At 32.1% G+C, this 20,953-nt stretch overlaps 1 protein-coding gene across 1 annotated transcript; it reads right to left on the bottom strand.

Annotated features, from left to right (window-relative positions):
* Positions 1-1,933: 1,933 nt before the first annotated feature.
* LOC126725843 (cinnamoyl-CoA reductase 1-like) lies at positions 1,934-8,190 on the bottom strand. The gene is made up of 5 exons (XM_050430822.1): positions 7,914-8,190; positions 7,584-7,738; positions 6,534-6,719; positions 5,684-6,036; positions 1,934-2,334 (listed from the first exon to the last, which is right to left on the bottom strand). The coding sequence occupies exons 1-5, from the start codon at positions 8,029-8,031 to the stop codon at positions 2,151-2,153; spliced, it is 996 nt and encodes a 331-aa protein (XP_050286779.1). The 5' UTR covers positions 8,032-8,190; the 3' UTR covers positions 1,934-2,150.
* Between the last annotated feature and the right edge of the window lie 12,763 nt (positions 8,191-20,953).

The following is a 20,953-nucleotide window of genomic DNA, read 5'->3' as shown; positions in this document are numbered from 1 at the left end:
AAAAAAAATAAAAAAAAGAGCAATTTTATTTTAAGATTTAAGTCGAACCTAATTAAAGATAGGGTTTTATATTATGAAAATGATTTCCATGGTTTTCTTTTGTGAAAAGAGGATATCAGAAGTGAAAAGCCATGGTTTTTGGTTTAAGTTTTAATGAAAAGTTAAAACTTTACATCATTTAGCAAAAGAGTTTAGAAATTGCATCTATTGAAGATATAAACATGCCCCAATGGAAGACTTTCTATTTAAAGATGGACTTGAAAATTTTTCATTATTATTTACTGCTAGGTTCTATACTTGTATGGATTAATTGACAAACATGTGAACACACACTTGTCTAGATATAGCTCATAGAGTCTATATATTTGATTAGACAACGCTCAAGAAGCTAGTATTCACTGTGCAAGAACATGAGAGAAGCTAATTCAAGAATCTAAATATTTAGCAGTTTCAACCATTCAAAACTTAAATTCGACCGATCAAAAGTCGATTTCCAGAATCATTTCTTCAGCCCATCAAATGTCTAGGGTTTTAGACCTACTTCACTAAGTATTTAAGGGAAACTCTAAAGGACGTTTTTAGGAGACTTTGCACCAGCTCAATTTGAGATCTAAAGGTTTGTGCCTACTGCTTTTTCAAAGTCACTATCGGTGATTACTCACACTCTCATTGAATCGGTGGATTCAAGTTGCTAAACTTTAGCTATCAACTATTCTAGAATCTAAAGCTTCAATGGAATTTGGAAGTGCGTGGATTGGAGGTTCACGTTGCAACGGTTTACCGTAAAAGAAGTCTGTGGGATTCAAAGTTCAGTTTGGTAATTGAAGTTAGATTTACTACAAATTGATATTCTTGATTGTAAATCTCCAGCTTATATTGAAATTGTTACCTCGGGATTGATTAGGTCAAGTCTCCCCAAGTTTATCCTATGAAACTAGTTTGGTTTCATTGGTTTCCTAGGTCATTATATCATGCCTCTTTTAATTTTTTGCACTTGCATGACATGTGTGATTGTTTATTTAACCTAAAGGTTGCATAACAGATCTAATAATCAACTTGGCTTTTGTTTGATTAAATACGCTATTCTTGATCAAGTAGTATTTACCTTAAGTTGATCCTTGACCCCTGCTGTCACATATCATGGTCATTCCCTAGTTATTCCACCCCATTTTTATGGGAACAACCATGCCTATTGAAAGGTGGGAATGAATGCTTTCTTAAAGTCTTTAGATGAAATAGTGTGGGAATTGTAGAAACTGGTTGGACTAAACCTTCTAGCCACCCCCATAGCCAAGTGGACTGATGCTCAAAAGGAAGCTATTAGTTATAACAACAAAGCAATGAATGCAGTATTCAATGTTGTTTAACTAGAGGAGTTTAAGAAGATTTCAAATGTTGAAGTAGCTCACACTGCATGGAACATCTTTCAAACATTGCATGAAAGAACTAAGATAGCTAAAATTAAGAAACTCTAACAATTAACTACCAAATTCAAAAGTATTAAAATGTCTAATGATGAGTCTTTTAATGAATTTTATGCAAAACTAAATGACATTGTTAATTTAGCTTTCAATTTAGGTGATGTTTATAATCAACCCAAGATTTTCAAGAAAATTTTAAGATCCTTAACTGATAATTTTAGACCCAAAATGACAGTTATCACTGAGAGTAAAGATGTTGACACTACACATGTATAGGAACTTTTAGACAAGTAAATATACAAACTTTCAATTGCTAAATTTGATTCCCTATAATTTAGAGTTTTAGACTAAAATGAAATGATTATGAATCCATCGAATAAATAGATTTTAAAGCTTTTGGGACAAATTTTTTTAGCCCCATTGTGATTGAACCAAATGACAATTTAATTCCACAAATTTTCCAATTATTACATTTTTATCCCACATAGTCAATCAGTATCAAAATCAAACAATCATAAAAATATATATGTATATATGTATAATAAATTCAAACTTGCAATCTATTAGTAAAGGGTTTGATTGCCAGTCACTTCACGTAATCCCATATATAGTACTTTCTTAATCTACAACCTCTATAACTCGAATGTTAACATTATACGAGCACAGCCCATGACACTGATATTGCAATTGCATAAAACTAGTTACTATATCCAGTAAGAGAGACCATTATTAAGACTGAATATGAATAGAATCTTTTTTCTGTGTAGGGGCTTGAAGTACACCCTTCTCCTGCAAGCTCTTGACGGTGTCGTATAGGCATTGCTTCACTGGCGTGAACTCTAAGCCCAAGTCCTTCAACTTTTGGTTTGAGAATTTGTAGGGTTGAGCTCGTGGGTTTTTTTCATCAGAACACCTGCCATAATTACATTTTCAATACTAATTTTAACCTCAAAAAAAAAAATTTATATTAAAATAATAATTAAAAAAAGGGTACATTCAAAATGTAGGTAAAGTTTATTAAAGTGCTAATTTTCTATTTTATTTTATACGAAAAAACATAAAGAAAGATGTGGTCCCTATTGAGTCCCAATTATATTATCTTTGTGAAAAAGAGAGATTACTCAGTAGCCTTGAGAACATTGGAGAAATGTGAGACCATTTTACTCTGATCTCTGACTCTGCCCAGAGGGAATATTCCACTCCAGCCAACTTTTAAAGACATCCACCAAAAAAAACGGATTGAGACAGAGTCCGAGTCTGACAGAGACACTGGGGTTGGTAAGGGCTATTCTAGTCCACAACTACATTTTTATTTTATTGAAATTTATATTTTGCAATCAATCTTATTCTTAACATCATTAATTTATTATAGGTTTAGATTACACATAATAAAACAAGTCAAAAGTTTCATTAAAAAAAAAAAAAAACAAGTCAAAAGTTGGTACACCCACTATCCCACCACAATAAAATAGGATATTTTGTCTGCAAGTCACCATGTCCATGTCATATTTGTGTGTGCCTCTATTTCTTTTTTACTTTTTCTGAATTTTATTTTTTCGTAATATATTAAAAAGTAAAGTGAAATAATACTGGAGTAGAGTAACGGCTCCTACAGTATCATACAAGAAAGACAATGCTACTCGTCGTTCATTCTATTTCAGGATAAACATAGTCACAATAAACAAATTAATAAAGATTTTTTAATAATAATGTCATAATTCCTCAACCATATATCATGGAGTGCTCAGCCAGCATGTTTCTTTTAGGCCTTCATTATTTTCACTAATATTTTGTGACTCATTCCGGATCAAGTATGCGTTAGGACTTTGGATTTCTTTTTATGTTGATATTTCATTTGTTTATTTGTTAAAAATTAATAAAAATATTACTAAATAAATTTTTAAAACGGTGCATATAAAACAAAGCAGTTCTTTTAAAAATCAGATACATTTTTAAGGAATTATTCAAAATACAAATAGAAATATTTATGAAACAAAGCAAGAAAGAAAAGGTAGAATTTGCTGGAATTTGTGTGTGCCCGTGTGTGCGCGCGTGTTTGGGGGGGGGGGGGGGAGCGGGTTAGTTCAAGTTATACTTACAATAACTTTAAGTAATATTACACCATTCAGTATTTTTTAATTGAATATGAATTTTGACAAATCCACCATTAGATTACATTATCTTTATATAATTTTCATACTTGCAAAATTTTAAGGTGATCGAAGATTAATAGTTATGTCATCAATCAATTGTCTAAATTCAAGTTTTGTAATTTAAAATAATGCATAAAAGATAATTTTATGGATCAAAGGGTAAGTAACGTACAATTAACATGAAGATTGTCACGTTAAGAACATATAAAATATATAATTTAATGGTAGCATTTTCAAAATATGAATTTTATAACAAGTTATTAGGTGCCATAATATATGAACACAGCTCTCTCTCTCTCTCTCTATCTCTCTCTCCTAGAATTCAATGGCCTTTGATTTCCTATTTTCTCCTCTTAGAGCATTCACATACAAAGTTTTAAAAAACTTAGTTTTTAATAACTTAAAAAGCTATTTTATCTATTTTAACACCTTATTTTATAATACACTCAATATCAAATACTTTATTCTTTTACCAATTCATTTAAATATTTTTTTCTTTTACAATTTCATATAAAATAATACTAATAAAATAAAATTTTAGTGACACAATTTACTCCAAAATATATATATATATATATATATATATATATATAGATATGACTCATTAGAACGACATGTTGTGAATGGTAAAAACTAAAAATATTATATAAATCCATTTAAAAATTATTTTCTACAACTTGCCAATTGCCACTTTATAGAAATTAAGGTGAAGTGTGTGAGAACTAATGGTAACTTGAAAATATAAACTAATAGGCATTAGGAGAAAGTTTTGCAATATTTTATTACTTTTCCCCCTTTAAGTACTGTGCAATACAGTAAAGATTAGTTTGAAATATCTTCTTTTTTTTTTTAATTTAGCGTAAAAAATAAGAATAAAATTATAATTATAATTAAGAAAAGTGAAATTTTAAAAGATTATATAAACAAAGAAAATTTATAAAAATAAAAAATAAAAAATAAAAAAGATGTTAAACTAAACAAACATTAAAAGGAAGTGTGATTTATAAACACCAAACGCCATTGGTGAAAGTTATTAATGATTGGGTGAAATATTTAAAATTGAATCCTATTTAATATTAACACACAAATTATTATGCACTCTTGATACAATAGTCACTTAAATATAAGTACTTATGGGGTGTGAAAGGGTAAGAGTCAATGTTCATGTTTCTAGGAGAAAATTTAACACACATATATACTTAGATTATGCTAAAGTGGAATTTCTATCTTATATAATATATATTTACACACAAAAAATTAAAAATAAAATAAATAAAATAAAAATATAAGGACTGAAGGAAGTATCTTCGGTGGTCTAACTTAATACCTGCAGGCGCAGGGGGATCTAGGTAATATATAAAAATATTGCACAAGATGAGAAGTTCCTTCATTTTTCATCTCAACCATCCTATCACTATCAGAGAAAATAAAAAGTAACTTTTTCAGCTTTTTTTTTAGGTTTTTATATTTTGAATTTATTACTTTTTCTATTGGACGACTGAGATGAAAAATTAAGTTTTTAACTATTCATGTCAATTATCCATAAGGAATTGCATCCCATGAAATACTAGATCATACATCTATTAAAAAAAAATTGCAATTTATTAGTCAATGCTTTTCTATTTTTCTTTTTATCAATTAACCCTACCCAATTATAAATTTAGAATGCTCTATGCATTTAATTAGTCTAAAAAGAAAAACATAGTTCCTCCCTATGATATGATATAAGACCGCATGGCGTAGGTGACCTAAGCAACAAAATATTCATTAATTGAATCATAACCGCATTTGTTTAGTGCTATTAAATATTAAAGGAGTTTTAAACTGTTGAATCCACCAATTAGTAAAGTTACCCTGACTTTCAATCGAGAGAAAATAATAATAATAATTTTTATACATTGTTCTTTTTTCATTGTATTAAGACAAAAATAAAAAATAAAAATAAATAAAAAAAAGAGTCAAGACTTAAAATAACAATTGATTATTAGCATAGGAAAAAGTCAAATTCTAGATCTCTTATTTAAGGACAATAAATTAAAAGAGTGGAGGTAATTAAGTCGAACCCACAAGAATAACAAATTAATTAAAGTAAGGTAGAAAAATACTTACTTGAGAGGAACAGGATACTCAGGGAAGAACTTGGCAAGAATTTCTACCACCTCTCCACGATGAAGCACACTTTCAGCACAAAGGTAACGTCCAGAGGCAGAGGGAGTCTCAAAAACGAGTATGTGAGCAAGTGCCACATCCTTAACATGCACATAGGCTTGGACAGAGTTAGCATATGTCTTAGCAGAGCCAGTGAGGTATTTGAGGATGTGAACAATGCTAGCATTCACTGTTGCCTGCAACATTGTTCCAAGCACCAAAACTGGGTTCACCACTACTAGGTCCACCCCTTTCTCTTTGGCTACCTCCCATGCTGCTTGCTCAGCCACAGCCTTCCCATAACAATACCAATTCTGCAATTCATAAATTATATTTTTATATTTATCATTACTCTTCTTAACTATTATAATTAATTATTAAGTCTTTGTTATATAAATGCCAAGTTGCACGCATGAATCATTAGGGTCATTTACAATTTACATATTCACATTTCCCACTTTAATTGAAGTCCTTCATTACCAATATAGTCGCTCTCCAAACTTTTTTATATTTAATTTTATTCTATTCAAGTAACTGGCTATATATTTGGTAACTACTTAAATTTCTGATAGTAACCAATTAAGTTTATGCAATTACCCACATTAATCAATGTTAGCCAACTCATAAGTGCTGGATTTCAACCCGGCAACATATATAAATACCGAGATTTTTTCGTCTTAGAATCAAATGTGTCATGTATTTTTTGACATTATTTTAATAATGCCTTCTGGAAAAGAGTTTTTTTTTTTTTTTTTTTGAAACTGGAAAAGAGTTTATATATATAAATTAAGAGATTAAAAGTGTAAAGAACCTTGGTATTCTTGCAAAACTCGAGGTCACTCCAACAAGACTCATCAACCACAACATCGGGACCTCTATTAGGGTCCATGTACACTGCACCAATTGATGATGTAAATACCACGCGTCGGACTTTGGCCTCTGCCGCTGCATTTATGACATATTTTGTTCCATTCACAGCCGGCTCCACCATTTGTTCCTTTTAAAAATAAAAAAAAAACACAAATCATTACCAGTGCCACCATCAATTTTTTTCTCATTATTAATTAATTAATTAATTAAAGAAACCTAATGATGCTTAGAGCAAACAGGTGTAAAAAAAAATATATATATATATATATATATATTAAAAAAAAAAAAAAAAAAAAAAAAGAGAAGGTAGAGAATCGAAGAAACGACAACATTCACTCAAGTCACCCAAACCTATCCCCATAATTATTAACTTTTTTTTTTTTTTGAGAAACCCATAATTATTAACTTGTCGGCACCAAATGGGATAAAATTATTTCATGACAAAATCTATTTGTGACATAATTTTTATCACAACCTTCGAAATGAAAAAAATAGTGAAAAATATATATATTAGCCCAAGTGAAAATTATAGATAATTAAAAAAATTTATTCTATACACCAAATGACACCTTATTTCGTACGCACCTTTTTATTCACATGAAAGTGAAGGTTGCGGGTATCATGTTTGGATCAATTCCTCTCAAAAAATGAAAAGGAGAATTTTTTTTTTTATTAATTATTTTATTTTTAAAAAGGACAGTGAATCCACCATAATGCAATAATTGACGTAGGACCCGCCAGTTTGTTTAAAGCAATCGCAACGCTAGCCACCCGTGTATTTTGACCGGTGTTTCAAGCAATCGCAACGCTAGCCACCCGTGTATTTTGACCGGTGTTTCAAGCAATCGCAACGCTAGCCACCCATGTTTTTTGCGGTGTTAACGACAAAGTTGAGGTTGGAGCCAATCGTATCCAGCCTATTTTTACCCTTTGTTAAATTCCTAGCATCCAAACAATAGAAAAATTCAAAGGGTTGGAAGCAGTAACTCACAGGATCATCAGTCACAGGCGATGCGGTGTGGAAAACACCATCACACCCATTAATGGCTTCCTTAAGGCTCTCATAATCAAGAAGATCAGCTTTGCATAAAATCAGCCTCTCCTTAGCTCCTTCAAGCTCTTTCAAATGAGCATTTTTCGGATCATCTATAACAATATTAATTTAATTTACACACACAAAACCATATATATACATTAATAAACATTTACCAGTTCTTATTTATATCAGAAATATCATTTTAACGATAAGCTACATGGGAAATCGAACCAAAATCTCTATGTGCATGTCTTTTTGGTGAAAAAAAAATGACTAGTTACTTACCAGGATTTCTTACGGTCCCTTTAACAGTATAGCCTCTTTCAAGAAGAAGCTTAACCATCCATGAGGCAAGGAATCCACCAGCGCCGGTGACACATACAGTTTGTCCAGAAACTGGCATCTTAACTTAAGAGACAAAGGAAGAGAAGAATTTAAGGTTGCTATTTGTGGTGGTAGGTGAGAAAGGTATTATTATTAGGAAGAAGCGTGTTTCAGTTTCAAGTTTCAAAATTGAAGTACTGCTAGCTGGTGGAACAATAAAAAAAAGTACTTATGGCAAAACCAAATGGATTATCGTTTCTGTTTTATAGGGAAAAGGGCTTTTACCATACTCACCAACCCCGGGTTAATTTGAAACTACCACGGGTTAAAGTAAAACCAGTTTCAGTCCCTCTTCAGATATCCATTTTCTACTGTCCTCTGCCTTTTCTTTCCGTTTCTTTTCTTTTCTTTTCTTTTCTTTTTGATTAATGAATTCTCTGACCCTTTTTTATTTATTTATTATAATTATATAACTCTTAAAATTCTTCGACCTTCAAAAGAGAGCCATCTATATATTTATTTATATTAATAGGTAAAATTGAGAAAAAGTCTAATTAGATTTTAAACTAGATTTCAATTAAAGTCTAATTTTGTGCTATGTGTCTCATCTAATCTAATATTTTAAATTTTTGTACAAAGTGAATTAATTTAGTCTAAAAATCAGATTTTAATTAGAGTTTGATTTTGCACCACATATCTCATTTAATTTAAAACTTTTAAATTTTTGTGCCAAATGAGTTAATTCAATGCTACAAATAAGAAGCTCGATATATATATAAACCTAGGTAATATATATATAACCAAAACTTAGAGAAAATTTAATTAGAATTAAAATTAGATTTTTCCTTTGTTAGCTTTTTATACAAATTAATTGTTTGCCTTTTTTTTTTTCCTGAACTAATGAGTGCTGTAAGGACACGATTCTCAAGCGGCCCAACAATGACGTTGAGCTCGCGCGTGATGGATCCCTCACAATAAATTTTGTAGAGAGTGGGCTTGAAAGGCTGGAGTTGGGTCACGGGACGTTAGTACAGGCCGGACATTAGAAAAACCTAGACTGGAAAAGGCTTTAGTCCGGTTATCTAAGCCATTAACTTTATGAATTGAGGGATTGGGCTCCTCGGATCATGTCCGAGGAGCACTAATGTATTCTCCGGTTACCCGTCGATGGGTTATCCCTGGTGGAGCGTATATACTTTCCGGGCATTCTCATTCCTGGAGTCTTTCTTAGGAAGTAAGATGGATCTCCCACCATTTACTTTGTTACCTTGCGTTTTCTTTTATACTAGCCTACGTTCATTATCCCCCGTCCACGTGTAGGGTCGACTTTTCCAGGACAGAGATTTGTCCCATCAGTCTAATCCCGAAATTGTGGGAGATGGTCCATAAAGCCTAAGAATCCGGCTCTGTTAGGTGCGGTGTCATGTCAATGAAAGGTATTAAGGACTATTTCCCTGAGATATTGTCTGATCTTTTAAGTTTGCTTGTATTCCACTTTCGTCAATAGGATTCTGGGTCTTCCGAGGACTGAGCGGTCCTCGGACGTATCTTTGGGCCACATCGGGCTCACTATTTTTGGGCTTGGGCCCTGGCTTCCTTTAGTTTGGGGCCTGTGGACTCCCTATAAGCGAGCGAGCCGGGCCCATAAACTATTGGGCCCCACAAGTGCATTTTTATATACACTGTTTTTATTTACAAATTTTGAATGTAAAGATCTTGAACGTAACAAACTGTAACTAAACTAAACAATTTCATGCACCAATTTTCATTCAATTTAGGAGATACTATTGAACCAATTTATTCTTTTATTTTGTGTTGCATTTGGTAGAATTTCACGGATAGTGATAGTGAATTAATATTGTATATGTAGTGTCCAATAGTGATTTTCAAAATTATATACATAATAATAGTATAGTGAGAAACTTGGCGTAACCAATATCATTAAAATTAAAAGGAAAAATCATTTTAGTACCTCCAAATGTCCTGGTTGAACTAATGTCCTATATATTTAATAACCTAAACAAACATCAATAGCACCATTATAATTCAACATTTTTGTGCGTAAGCACAAATTACATACTAGTTTGATATAATAATGAACGAGATTTAAAAAGTTATTAATTGGTTTATTATAGTAGTAATTAAAAGTAATTAGTCGGTTTATGACCATGCTTACAATATGTTCAGAATAAATCTAATGTGAAAAGTTGTTATTGAATATTGGTGAGTAAAAAAGTAATTTCACTGGTAGGTTTAAATTAAAACGAATAACAATCACCTAGGATTTGTTTTAAAAGGGTTGTGAAAATATTGTGAAAGTGTTATTGGTTATAATTTGAACTTACAATTTTAATTGATTATTTGCCGCCCACTACTAACGTCCGATAACAACCTACCACTTAAAATTTGCGGTAAAAATGTTGTAAAAATATTATGGAGATGACATTTCTCTTAAACTTATATCGGTTGTAAAATATTAGTATTATTTAGTTAATTTTTTTATCATGGTATGTATCCTTAGTTAATGAGAAAATAAAGCAATTTAAATATATGTGAAGAATTTAAACTTTCCTAATAGGGATGTAACTGTATCGGCTAACTTCCCTTTTTTTTCTTTTTCATTTTTATAATGGAAATTGAAGCATAAATTAGTTCAATTGATTTTTTGTCGTTGAATTAATTAATTTCTTTCATTGAAAGTGGAATAAAATATGGAAAGCTCAAAATAGAGCACCACAAAAATAAATAAATAAACAAGTCCTTATTGGATTGTTAATGGTCTCCTAAAAGTCTAGATAAATATTTTTTTTTCACAATTTTCACCACCAACTCTAATGTGATCAACTGTTAATGCCCCACCAAAAAAAAAAAAAAAAAAAAGTGGTTTAGTGAAAGTAATTCGGTGAAAATGCACTTTTAGTCCCTACATTTTAGAGCAATTTCCATTTTGGTCCTAAAATTGATTTCGTTACTAATGTAGTCCCTAAAAAAAGAAAATCGTTTTTAAAATAGTCCTTGCTGTCAATCAAAAAAAAAAAAAAAAAAACAAAGATCAAACACAAAAATAGACCTAGATCACAACAACACAAACGAAAAAATAAATAAATTAATTAAAAAAAAATAGAGATCAAACACAAACAAAGACCCAGATCACAAATAGAGATCCAACAAAAATGAAACCCAAATCACAACCCAAACCAAAATCATCAGCAAACCCAACCACCGATTCGTGTTCATAACACCCACCAATTCCAGTTCACCAAAACCACCGAGCGGTAGTGCTCTTCTTTACTGAGCGGTGGCACTCGTCTTCACTAGACCCACTTCTCCAAGCCCTCGCTGCTCACATTCTTCAAGCAACCCCACCAAATCATCACCAACATCAACATCATCCCCATCATGATCCTTACTCTCATCAATCTCCTAAACTCCATCCTCAAAACCAACATTAAGATCATAAAAAATTCCAAGAAATCCCATGATCAAACCAGATACGGTTTGATCATGGGATGGGTTTTGAGGGTCTTCAATTTAAAGGCTTAGGGTTTGTCGGATTAGGGATCATGAGATTGTGGATTCTCTTGATCTTGATTTTGATTTTTGAGTGGTCATGTTGTTTGGCTCTTGAGACCGAAAGAGTGAGAGATGAGAGATGAGAACACAATGAGAGCTTCTTTTTTTTAACTGAACGAGAACACAATGGAGCTTGAGCTTCAATCTTCACAACTTAAAAAAAGTAATTTTTTTTTTAGGTCTGTTTTTTATTTTTTTTAATTAAAATTAAAATTGTGAAATCTGGCTTTTTATTTCTTTTTTTTTATTAATTAAAATGCTGACGTGGTATTTAAAAATGTCAAATAATTATTTTTAATAATATTTTAATGGCCACGTTAGTAAGCAAGGCACTCCGTCTGCCATGTAGGAGGTTTCCGTCAGTGGGTTGATGATAAGGACCATTTTAAAAAAAAAAAAATTCCCTTTTTAAGGACTACATTAGTAACGAAATCAATTTTGAGACCAAAATGAAAATTGACTCAAAATGTAGGGACCAAAAATGTATTTTTGCCAAGTAATTTTTGTCTACCATTTACAATAAACTGATTCAGACTCTATAATCTAATATAATAAGTTTATGGACAAAATTTTTGTTACAATTTTTTTTACATGATTAGGTGATAGGTTGAGTGCTCCTATAGGGGATTACTATCAAATCTTAGTTCAACTCATTTATCTATCTATCAAAAAAAAAAAAAAACTCATTTATCTTGGTCTCAATCCTATCTAAAGAACTATTAGCAACTAGGGGAAAAAAATACTTAAAAATAATATTAGCAACCATGCTATTCTAATTTCGTTGAAACACGCAGACACTCCTTCTTAAGAGGACATTTGATTTTAAATTAATAATTAGTTAAAAATTATTTTATGTGTAATCTTCCCTATGGGACTAGGGCCCAAAATAGTGTATTAGGTCTTAGGCCTTGTCCGAGGACATTGATAAGTCCAAGGAGGAGCAAGTAATTGTTAAACATTCCCAATTAAAGTCTCAAAGATAGGGAACAAGTGGGAGGTAATCCGAGGAGGAAATCCTCCTTGGATATGATGGAAATAGTTCACAATATGTATTCTATCTGTCAGCCTAATCCTCAAGAAAGCTCCAATAAAAGAGACATATTTCATGAACATACAAGAAGGAAGGAAACCCAAAAATATCCAAGGGAAAGCTGCTACCACCGCATTAAATGCACTGCAGCTACTTTTCTGGTCACATTTATGTGGAGAAGACCTCTAAACAGTACTACCTTGACTACCACAACTCACAGAAAACCAAAGAAGGTGTCTGATGGGACAGGTACTCAAATAAGGGTTCGAATGATCAACAGGTGGAGGGTGAAGATGATCCAAAGGAGGATATATAAGGTGAAAGACTCTTAATGGAGGGGGGATCGAAAAAATAAAAACAAAACACTGTAGTAATCAAAATTGTCTCTGTATTTAACTGTAATCAATATACATGATTATAGCCTCCTCGGACCGAAAGTCCGTTGATGTCAATACATTTCATTTGTGCCTAATTGTCATTTAATTCCACATTAGCCATTATTCAATTCATTAGGGCCTAGTTCTTTGACCCACTCTCTACAAATTTATTGTATTGGACTCATTGGGTCGAGATCCCCTATACTTTGGGTTTGGGCCACAAATCGGGACCCCACATTTCCTATAATAATAATAATAATTATAAGAACCTGATTTAAACTTCTAGTCCAATGGGTAAATGGACTTAAGCCCAAAACAATAAATTTGTAGAGAATGGTTTGGAAAACTGGGCTCTAATGAATCAGATAACAGAAAAATAGGTTCTGATGCTAAAGAGAGAAAGATAATAGAAGTTTATTAAGGAATAACGTTCTCGAATTGGTCCGAGAACACTAATTCTTAAATATTTACTCTTAAAGCTTTATTACAGATCTGTTTACAGTTTTTCCTCTCCATTTCCCATGGAGGGTCTTTCACGTTATATAGCCCTTTTTGGACCATCTTAATTCTACACTTGTTGATCATCTGAGCTCTTACTTAAGTACCTGTCCCATTAGACATCATCTTTAGTTTTCTGTAAGTTGCGTTCGCCAAGGCAGCACTGTTTAGAGGTCTTCTCCACATAAATGTGGCTAGAAAAGTAGTTGTAGTGCATTTAATGCGGTGGTAGTAGCTTTCCCTTAAATATTTTTGAGTTTCCTTCATTCTTGCACGTTCATGAGACACGTTCCTATCGTTGGAGCTTCTTGGAGGGTTACCTTAGTTGCTAGAATACATGCTTGAGTTGCATTCATCATATCCGAGGAGGAGTTCCTCCTCGGATCACCTTTCGTTCGTTCCTCACTTATGAGACTTTGACTTGGAATCCCTGACAACTACTTGCTCCTCCTCGGACAATTCAGCGTCCTTGGACAAAAGCCCAAGGCCCAACATGTTATTCTGGGCCTTTATCCCTACAATAATAATAAATAAAAAGTAGTTTTGTAACTTAGATATATCCGAACTTATGAATAGAAATACTATGTTTTGTACTTCACTTTATCTTTACAAACCCTAATTTATTATATGTTTTTTTTTTTTTCCGTTTTAAATATTGATTGTTTTATTATTTTTTTTTTTTGAGAAGCAAATATTGATTGTTTTATAATAATAGAAAACGAAAATGTGCCAACTTGTGATTTATGATTTAACTAAAATAAATTAAAATAAATTGTGATTTGTGAAGTATAAAGTGAAATATAAAAAAAATGTAGAACAAAGGATTTTATTCAAAACTTACAAATGATTTATTTCACTAAAATAAAAAGCACCACAGGTCAGATCTTAGAACTCTGATCCGGTATCTCCTTGTTTATTATATATTCCCTCCAACACTTTTGATTCCCAAATTATTTCAAATGAGTTAGAAAGAAGACCAAAGACGCCACCTCTCATAGTCTCATACTCTCATTAAAGAAATGAGGTAATACCTATTTGAACATTTTCTTTTTTTAAGCATAGTTTTTAAAACCCTTTTTCTTTAATCCATTTTTTTTTTCCAAATAATTTATATTTAAAAAGTTGAAAATGGTCCTCAGTTTCGTATATTATTATGCAAGGAGAGAAATATTTTAGGAGGGAGACAGAACAATAACATGCGCAAAAGAATTAAATAGGATATGACTTCAAATATGGCAACCAAATGGGTCTCGTTGCCTTATTGGTTAGAGAGGAGAGGACCACGTAACCTCCCTACCGGGGTTGGTACCTTTGCAATTTCTGATAACGACAACATTATTAAAAAAAAAAAAAAAAGATGGGATTCTTCTCTCACTTTAAAGAGATACATTTCATCATGGTTTTTTTTTTTTTTTTTCATCATGGGTCATGGGATCTTTGGTTTTTACATCAATAATGGAAATTCAACCCATGTATTAAGGTAGAATTGTGGGCTGTAGGGGAAAATTTATATTTAGCTTCGAAATTGCAATAAAGGCTTAAAAGTTGTGATTCGGCCAAGCAATTTCACCAAATTACAATAACTTTTTAGATAGAAATTGAATGTACAAATAGTGTGTAAAATACCTTAAACGTTTAGACCCCCAAATTACAAATTATCAATTCAAGCTTAAAATCAAACAATGTATGTGTGAAATATGAAAATAAGCTAAACCAGAATTAATAAAACAATCTAAACCAAATAAAATCACAACCACAGCAGAAATTAAATAGCAAAAATTAAGGGAAGAGAGATGCAAACACAAAGACAACACAGCGATGTGTTATCGAAGAGGAAACCGAAGTCCTCGGCGTAAAACCTCTTCGCCGCCCTCCAAACAGTCAATAATTCACTAGAGAATGAAGTTGGGATACATAAACAGCAGAAGACCCTCCAAGCCTAATCTACCCAGTGTAGCTAAGCCCTCCAAGCTTCTTGCTCCAATGAGGTTACGCCGAACCTTTTTCTTCTCTAACTTACCGGATCCCGCTATAGCCCATAGCATCAACCAATATCAATTGGTCCCTTCCTAATTGCTTTCCAAGCACCAAATAGCCTCCTCATAAATATGGGTGTGGTGAGAAAAGGTTTTGGCTAATGTACCTCTCAAGGATGTAACAATGGAGAGGGTGAGAGTAGAGAAATTTGGAGAATTAAGGGATGAAGATTGTGGATGAGTCAATCTTGTTTTTCTCTAGGTTTTCTCTCTCAAAATTCTCTCTGAAAGCTCTCTACAATACGTGGGTATAAGGGGTATTTATACTGGTGTGTGTTTGGAATGCGAAAGATTAGTTTTTCCCAAACATAGTGGTCTAGCGACTTGACCTCGCGACTTGACTAAGTCGCAAGTTTGAGTCGCGAGCTAACTGCCTGACCAGACTGGAAGTTTTGTCCTGTAGTACTCCAGTTGGCATTACTCTTCAGCTCCTTTGCATGCTTCACACGTGTGCTAGCTTTGGCGACTTGCCAGCCGTGAGCCAGTCGTGAGATCTAGTCGCAAGGCCCTGCTAAGTGCACACTCTTAAGCATTTCTTCACATTGTCTCACACACTACATTTACATGATTCCCAACTAAATACAGGGTTTCTAAATACTGAATTACAAGAAAATTTGGCACAGAATAAAGCCAACAAGATGGTTGATTAAATTCAACCTTACAGAAATAATAGTTTATTTGTTCATGTCAACTTCCCCTTGTTATTTTAACAAAACATGCAAAGTTTTTAATCATAACAAACTATTTTTTCCCTTCACTTCTTTTTTCATTGATTAGCACCAAAACTTAATAGTATTGTGAATTGGGATAAATTGCTGAATGTTAAAGATAGTTATTCAATCCAAGATGACCAATCTCTTGAACTTGAGAGAGGAAATATAAATTTTTGGTTAATTTTCTACTTAATTCTCACTAATGTATTTATAGTACATAAATAGCCAAGAATGAGATAACCTCATCAACAAATCCTAAAACATATGAATCAATTTGAATACAAGAAAATAACAATACTAATCTACTACTACCTTATTTAGATAAAGATCTATCACTAAGCCTAAATTTAAATACTTTTAATTCAAATAACAATTTATCTAGCACATCATCTCAAGTCATAACATTCCCTTCCCCTTTGAATGAATTTTGTCCTCAAGATTTCAAGATATGAAAATTGATGCTTGGTCGCACCACATCCTCCTCCCTCAATTGGAGAAAACTCATACTCGAATTTTTAAATATTGAAGTATAAAATTTTTTATGTTAGGCATGTCTTGCAAATCTAGGATCGCTTTTAGGAGCACCAAAGATAGAAAATTCTTGCATTCCTCACCATTAAATTTATCAAGAATTAAAAAATCAATGTGCATACTCATTGTTGCAATCAAGGTTGTCTTTTCTTGAGTCACAGGAAGCATCGTAGTCTCACTCTTTCTAACTTCAGTAAGCTCTTGTTAGTCATGCACCATGGAGGACTGATCATAAAAACACTCATCAAACTCAAACTTTTTAGCATGTGCACCATCTAATGAATCACTTTCTTGTAGAATCTTCTCTTTTTCAAGCTCTTTAGTAGGTTCTTGTTGAACGAAGGCTAAAGCGACACTTGTTTGGATGAACAAAAAAAAAAAAAAATCCCAAATTCACCAATATCATAATTCAATAATTCATAACCAAAAAAATCTCTTAGAAAAAAAATTCCCTTGCGGGGTATACAACGATTTATATGACTTTTTTAATTGATTTAGAAACCCAAAAAAATTGCTTTTTTTAATATCAAATATTGTTTTTCAAAAGTGTTTTTACCACGTTGGAATTCCTCAATAAATAAATAAATAAATAAAATCTTTTGAACAAGCAAATGTCTCTTTAAAAGAAACTTGTTTTTGCATAAAAATCATGAGCTTTTCTTGAAGCCCAAAACCATTTTTCTTTTAAAAATAAAAAAACCCATGAACCTTTTTCTTTTAGAAATCTTTTCAAATAATACTCTCTTTCTTGAAATCATAGCATCTTTCAAAAACCCTTTTCCTAAAAAATGAGAACTTGTTTTTCCTTTGCAACCTTGCTTGTTCAAAAGGGACTTTTTTTTTTTTTTTTTAATGTTGAAAATGTTTTCTTTAAACTTCTCAATAAAAACATGTCTCTCAAAAAAAAAAAGCGTATTTACTAATTTTCCTTTCAAAAATAAAATGAAATTATCGTTGTAAATTTGTTCTTACATTGTATTTTAAATTTTTACTTAGAATGACTTTGTCTAGGTGTAACGACCCAAGGAAAAGCGCTAGCCACATCTGCACTATACCTCAAAAGGACTAGTCACAATTGAGACTCCTTGTAATTGTTAATAAAGCCCAGATTTACCCAGTAAATACCCGATGTGGGACTCATTACACACCTACACACATCACACAATCAATCAAATTGGGCCATCACAATCTCCCCCACTTAAATCCCTAACGTCCTCGTTAGGACCCACTTTGTGGGGTAGTGTCTCCAAGCTCACACGGGGTTACTGAACCGGCTCTAATACCATATGTAACGACCCAAGGAAAAGCGCTAGCCACATCTGCGCTATACCTCAAAAGGACTAGTCACAATTGAGACTCCTTGTAATTGTTAATAAAGTCCAGTTCAACCCAATAAATACCCGATGTGGGACTCATCACACACCCACACACATCATACGATCAATCAAATTGGGGCATCACAATCTCCCCCACTTAAATCCCTAACGTCCTCGTTAGGGCCTACTTTGTGGGGTAGTGTCTCTGAACCCACACGAGATTGCTGGGCCGGCTCTGATACCATTAAAATTGTCACGCACCGAACCCAACTATAAGATAGGCATGTGACAATCACCGCACGCTTATAAAGTAAGCACCCTACAAGTGTGCAAGGCTTTCTTAGCAACTAAGATTTATCCTCAAAAATTAAAATCAAATAAATCCAAAGTACCTCAACAATTTCTTTATGAATAGATTTCCAATAACTTAATTGGAACAAAATCCAAACCTCATGTACATAATGCCAATTGGCCAATAATATAAAACTAGTAGAAGACCAACCAATCCCAAAAATCACTAAGCTTTTTTTTCCGCTCACAACACAACATCAAAACTCTCAAAACTTGGTATTCTTCACAATCTGAAACTGGAGGGGAAAAAGGGGGTGAGTTGACAACTCAATAAGTAACCAAAGTCTTAATAAGTTCTATCAAGCAATAGATCTGTAAAGTATAAAATGTAATACGTGCTTTCAAAAGTTATAATATACTCTGTGTTTTCAAAATAACTGAAGAAGTTTCATAGTCTTAAAATAATAAGTTGCAATTAGGTCACATACTTTAATCTTACAAATATATCATAGATGGTTTAGAAAATAATCAGTTTTCTATATATCAAAAGCTATAACTTACAATAGGTTCCAAATACACATAAGCAGTTTTAGTAACTCAAAATGGTCCAAATACTCAAACATTTCCAAAATCACATATGTAGTTTTAAGGACTCAAAATAATCAAATATTCAAATGTAATTCATATTCTTAATAATCTTATGACTATGGTCACGCTATATCCCCGTGACTGGGCATCAGAGTACCAATGAATAACCCCCATTGGCTGGGTATCAGAGTACCAATGAATAACTCTCATTGATTTGGGTATCAAAATACCAATGAATAACCCCCATTGACTGGGTATCAGAGTACCAATGAATAACCCTCATTGGTTTGGGTATCGAAATCAATTCATAGTCAGATTATCCATAATCATATATATGATATCATAGTTTTTGACAAAATATATCTTATTCAAATACACACACACACATATATATATATTCATATATTCAATACTCAAATCTATTTGTGATATTTCTATATTCTTTACTTTAATTCAATATAACTAAATAATATCAATTAAATAAAATAAATCTTATATTCAATGCTCATATGTATTTGTGAAAATCCTTTATTCTTTACTTTGAATCGGTATAGCTAAAAAAAATTAAATAAAATACATCATATATTCAGTAATCAGATATATTTGTGATAATTCTTTACTTGAAATCAGTAATACAATAGAAATAAAATTGTAATAAATGTAAACAAATTTTAGGAGTTAAAATACGCAAAATAAAACCAATTAGAATAAGGTTACTTATCTCAGCTAGCTTACTAAAGAAAACTTCTCCCTAACACTTTCTCTAAATTCCTTAGATATCACCTAAACAATTTACAAGCACCATTTACTTAATAATCAAATAATTTAAGAAAGACTTATAAAAAAAATACCCAACCAGAAGAGAAACTACTAAAATATCCAACAACTGTCCACTGTTATCTCACACCAAAATTCTACATATTCATAACATATATTTTATTTACTTCATACAGCTAATAGTTCCCTAGGAATAAAGCCTATATAATATGCTATACCCATAGCCATAAATGGTCAAAAGTCAATCTGAAAATGATACCACCTAGATCTATCTTCTATACGTGTGCTCTCTCTTTTCTTTTCTTCTTCTTCTTCTTCTTTTTTTTTTTTTATTTGTCAGAAACTTCAAGTCCACACCATGATTTTTCCTATTCACCAAATCCACAATTCAATACAACTTCTTGAGGCAGAAACTTGTGCAGAACCGGACTCACCATGCCTCACCTTGTGCAACTTCCATCTACACTTACACGCATGACACAACAGTGGGCATAGGAAAAAAAAATCACAATACCGAGGCAGAAAAATCTGCAGGTACGTCCAGTTTACAAAAAATTAAATCTATACTTTTATTCATTTGCATCATTATAACTCTTAAATATTTAAATAATTTCACTATTGCCATAATACTCATATAAAAAAAATACTCTAATTCCAAATAAAGTTTAGATTTAACAAGAAAGAGATTCCTAAGTTCTTACCTCAGGTGTGTAGCCAAACCTTCTCTACTTGAGTATTTTAGGTAGTCTCCTCTCTCAAAAGAATCTCTCTATATACATTTACTTAATAAGCTTATATATAGCTAGGGTTTTAACCTTATTTTTCTAAAAACTCTCTTATAATTACAAATTATAAAATTGACCCCACAAAAGATTTACTTAAATACCCTTCCTTTTAATCTTTTTTTTTCCTGGGTATTACAATCTCCCCCACTTATAAGAATTCAATCCTCTGAATTCATCACAAGCTGAACCAATTTATCACGCTTCCGCTGCGCTTCTCTAAAGCCACAATCGTATTGGTCTATACAAATTTATCTCCCATCACCACAATAAGAGCAATTAAACTATGAAGAATTCCTTCTTTTTTTTTTTTTTTTCCTATCACTCAACCCGAATTGCACTATAATTTACCTCCATAGTGAATATAGTGATGCAAGAAATGTAATTCTTTGAATTTTAACTGATAAGAGTTAATGGATTGGCTCAATTAAAAATAAGGTGGATACAACACAAGATCGTGGTAGTATTGAATTGGACTAGTGAACCATA

Source organism: Quercus robur, chromosome 5, assembly GCF_932294415.1.
Source record: "Quercus robur chromosome 5, dhQueRobu3.1, whole genome shotgun sequence".
Lineage (NCBI taxonomy): Eukaryota > Viridiplantae > Streptophyta > Magnoliopsida > Fagales > Fagaceae > Quercus > Quercus robur.
Note: the sequence above shows the minus strand (reverse complement) of the source record. Positions and strands in the feature narration are given on the sequence as shown.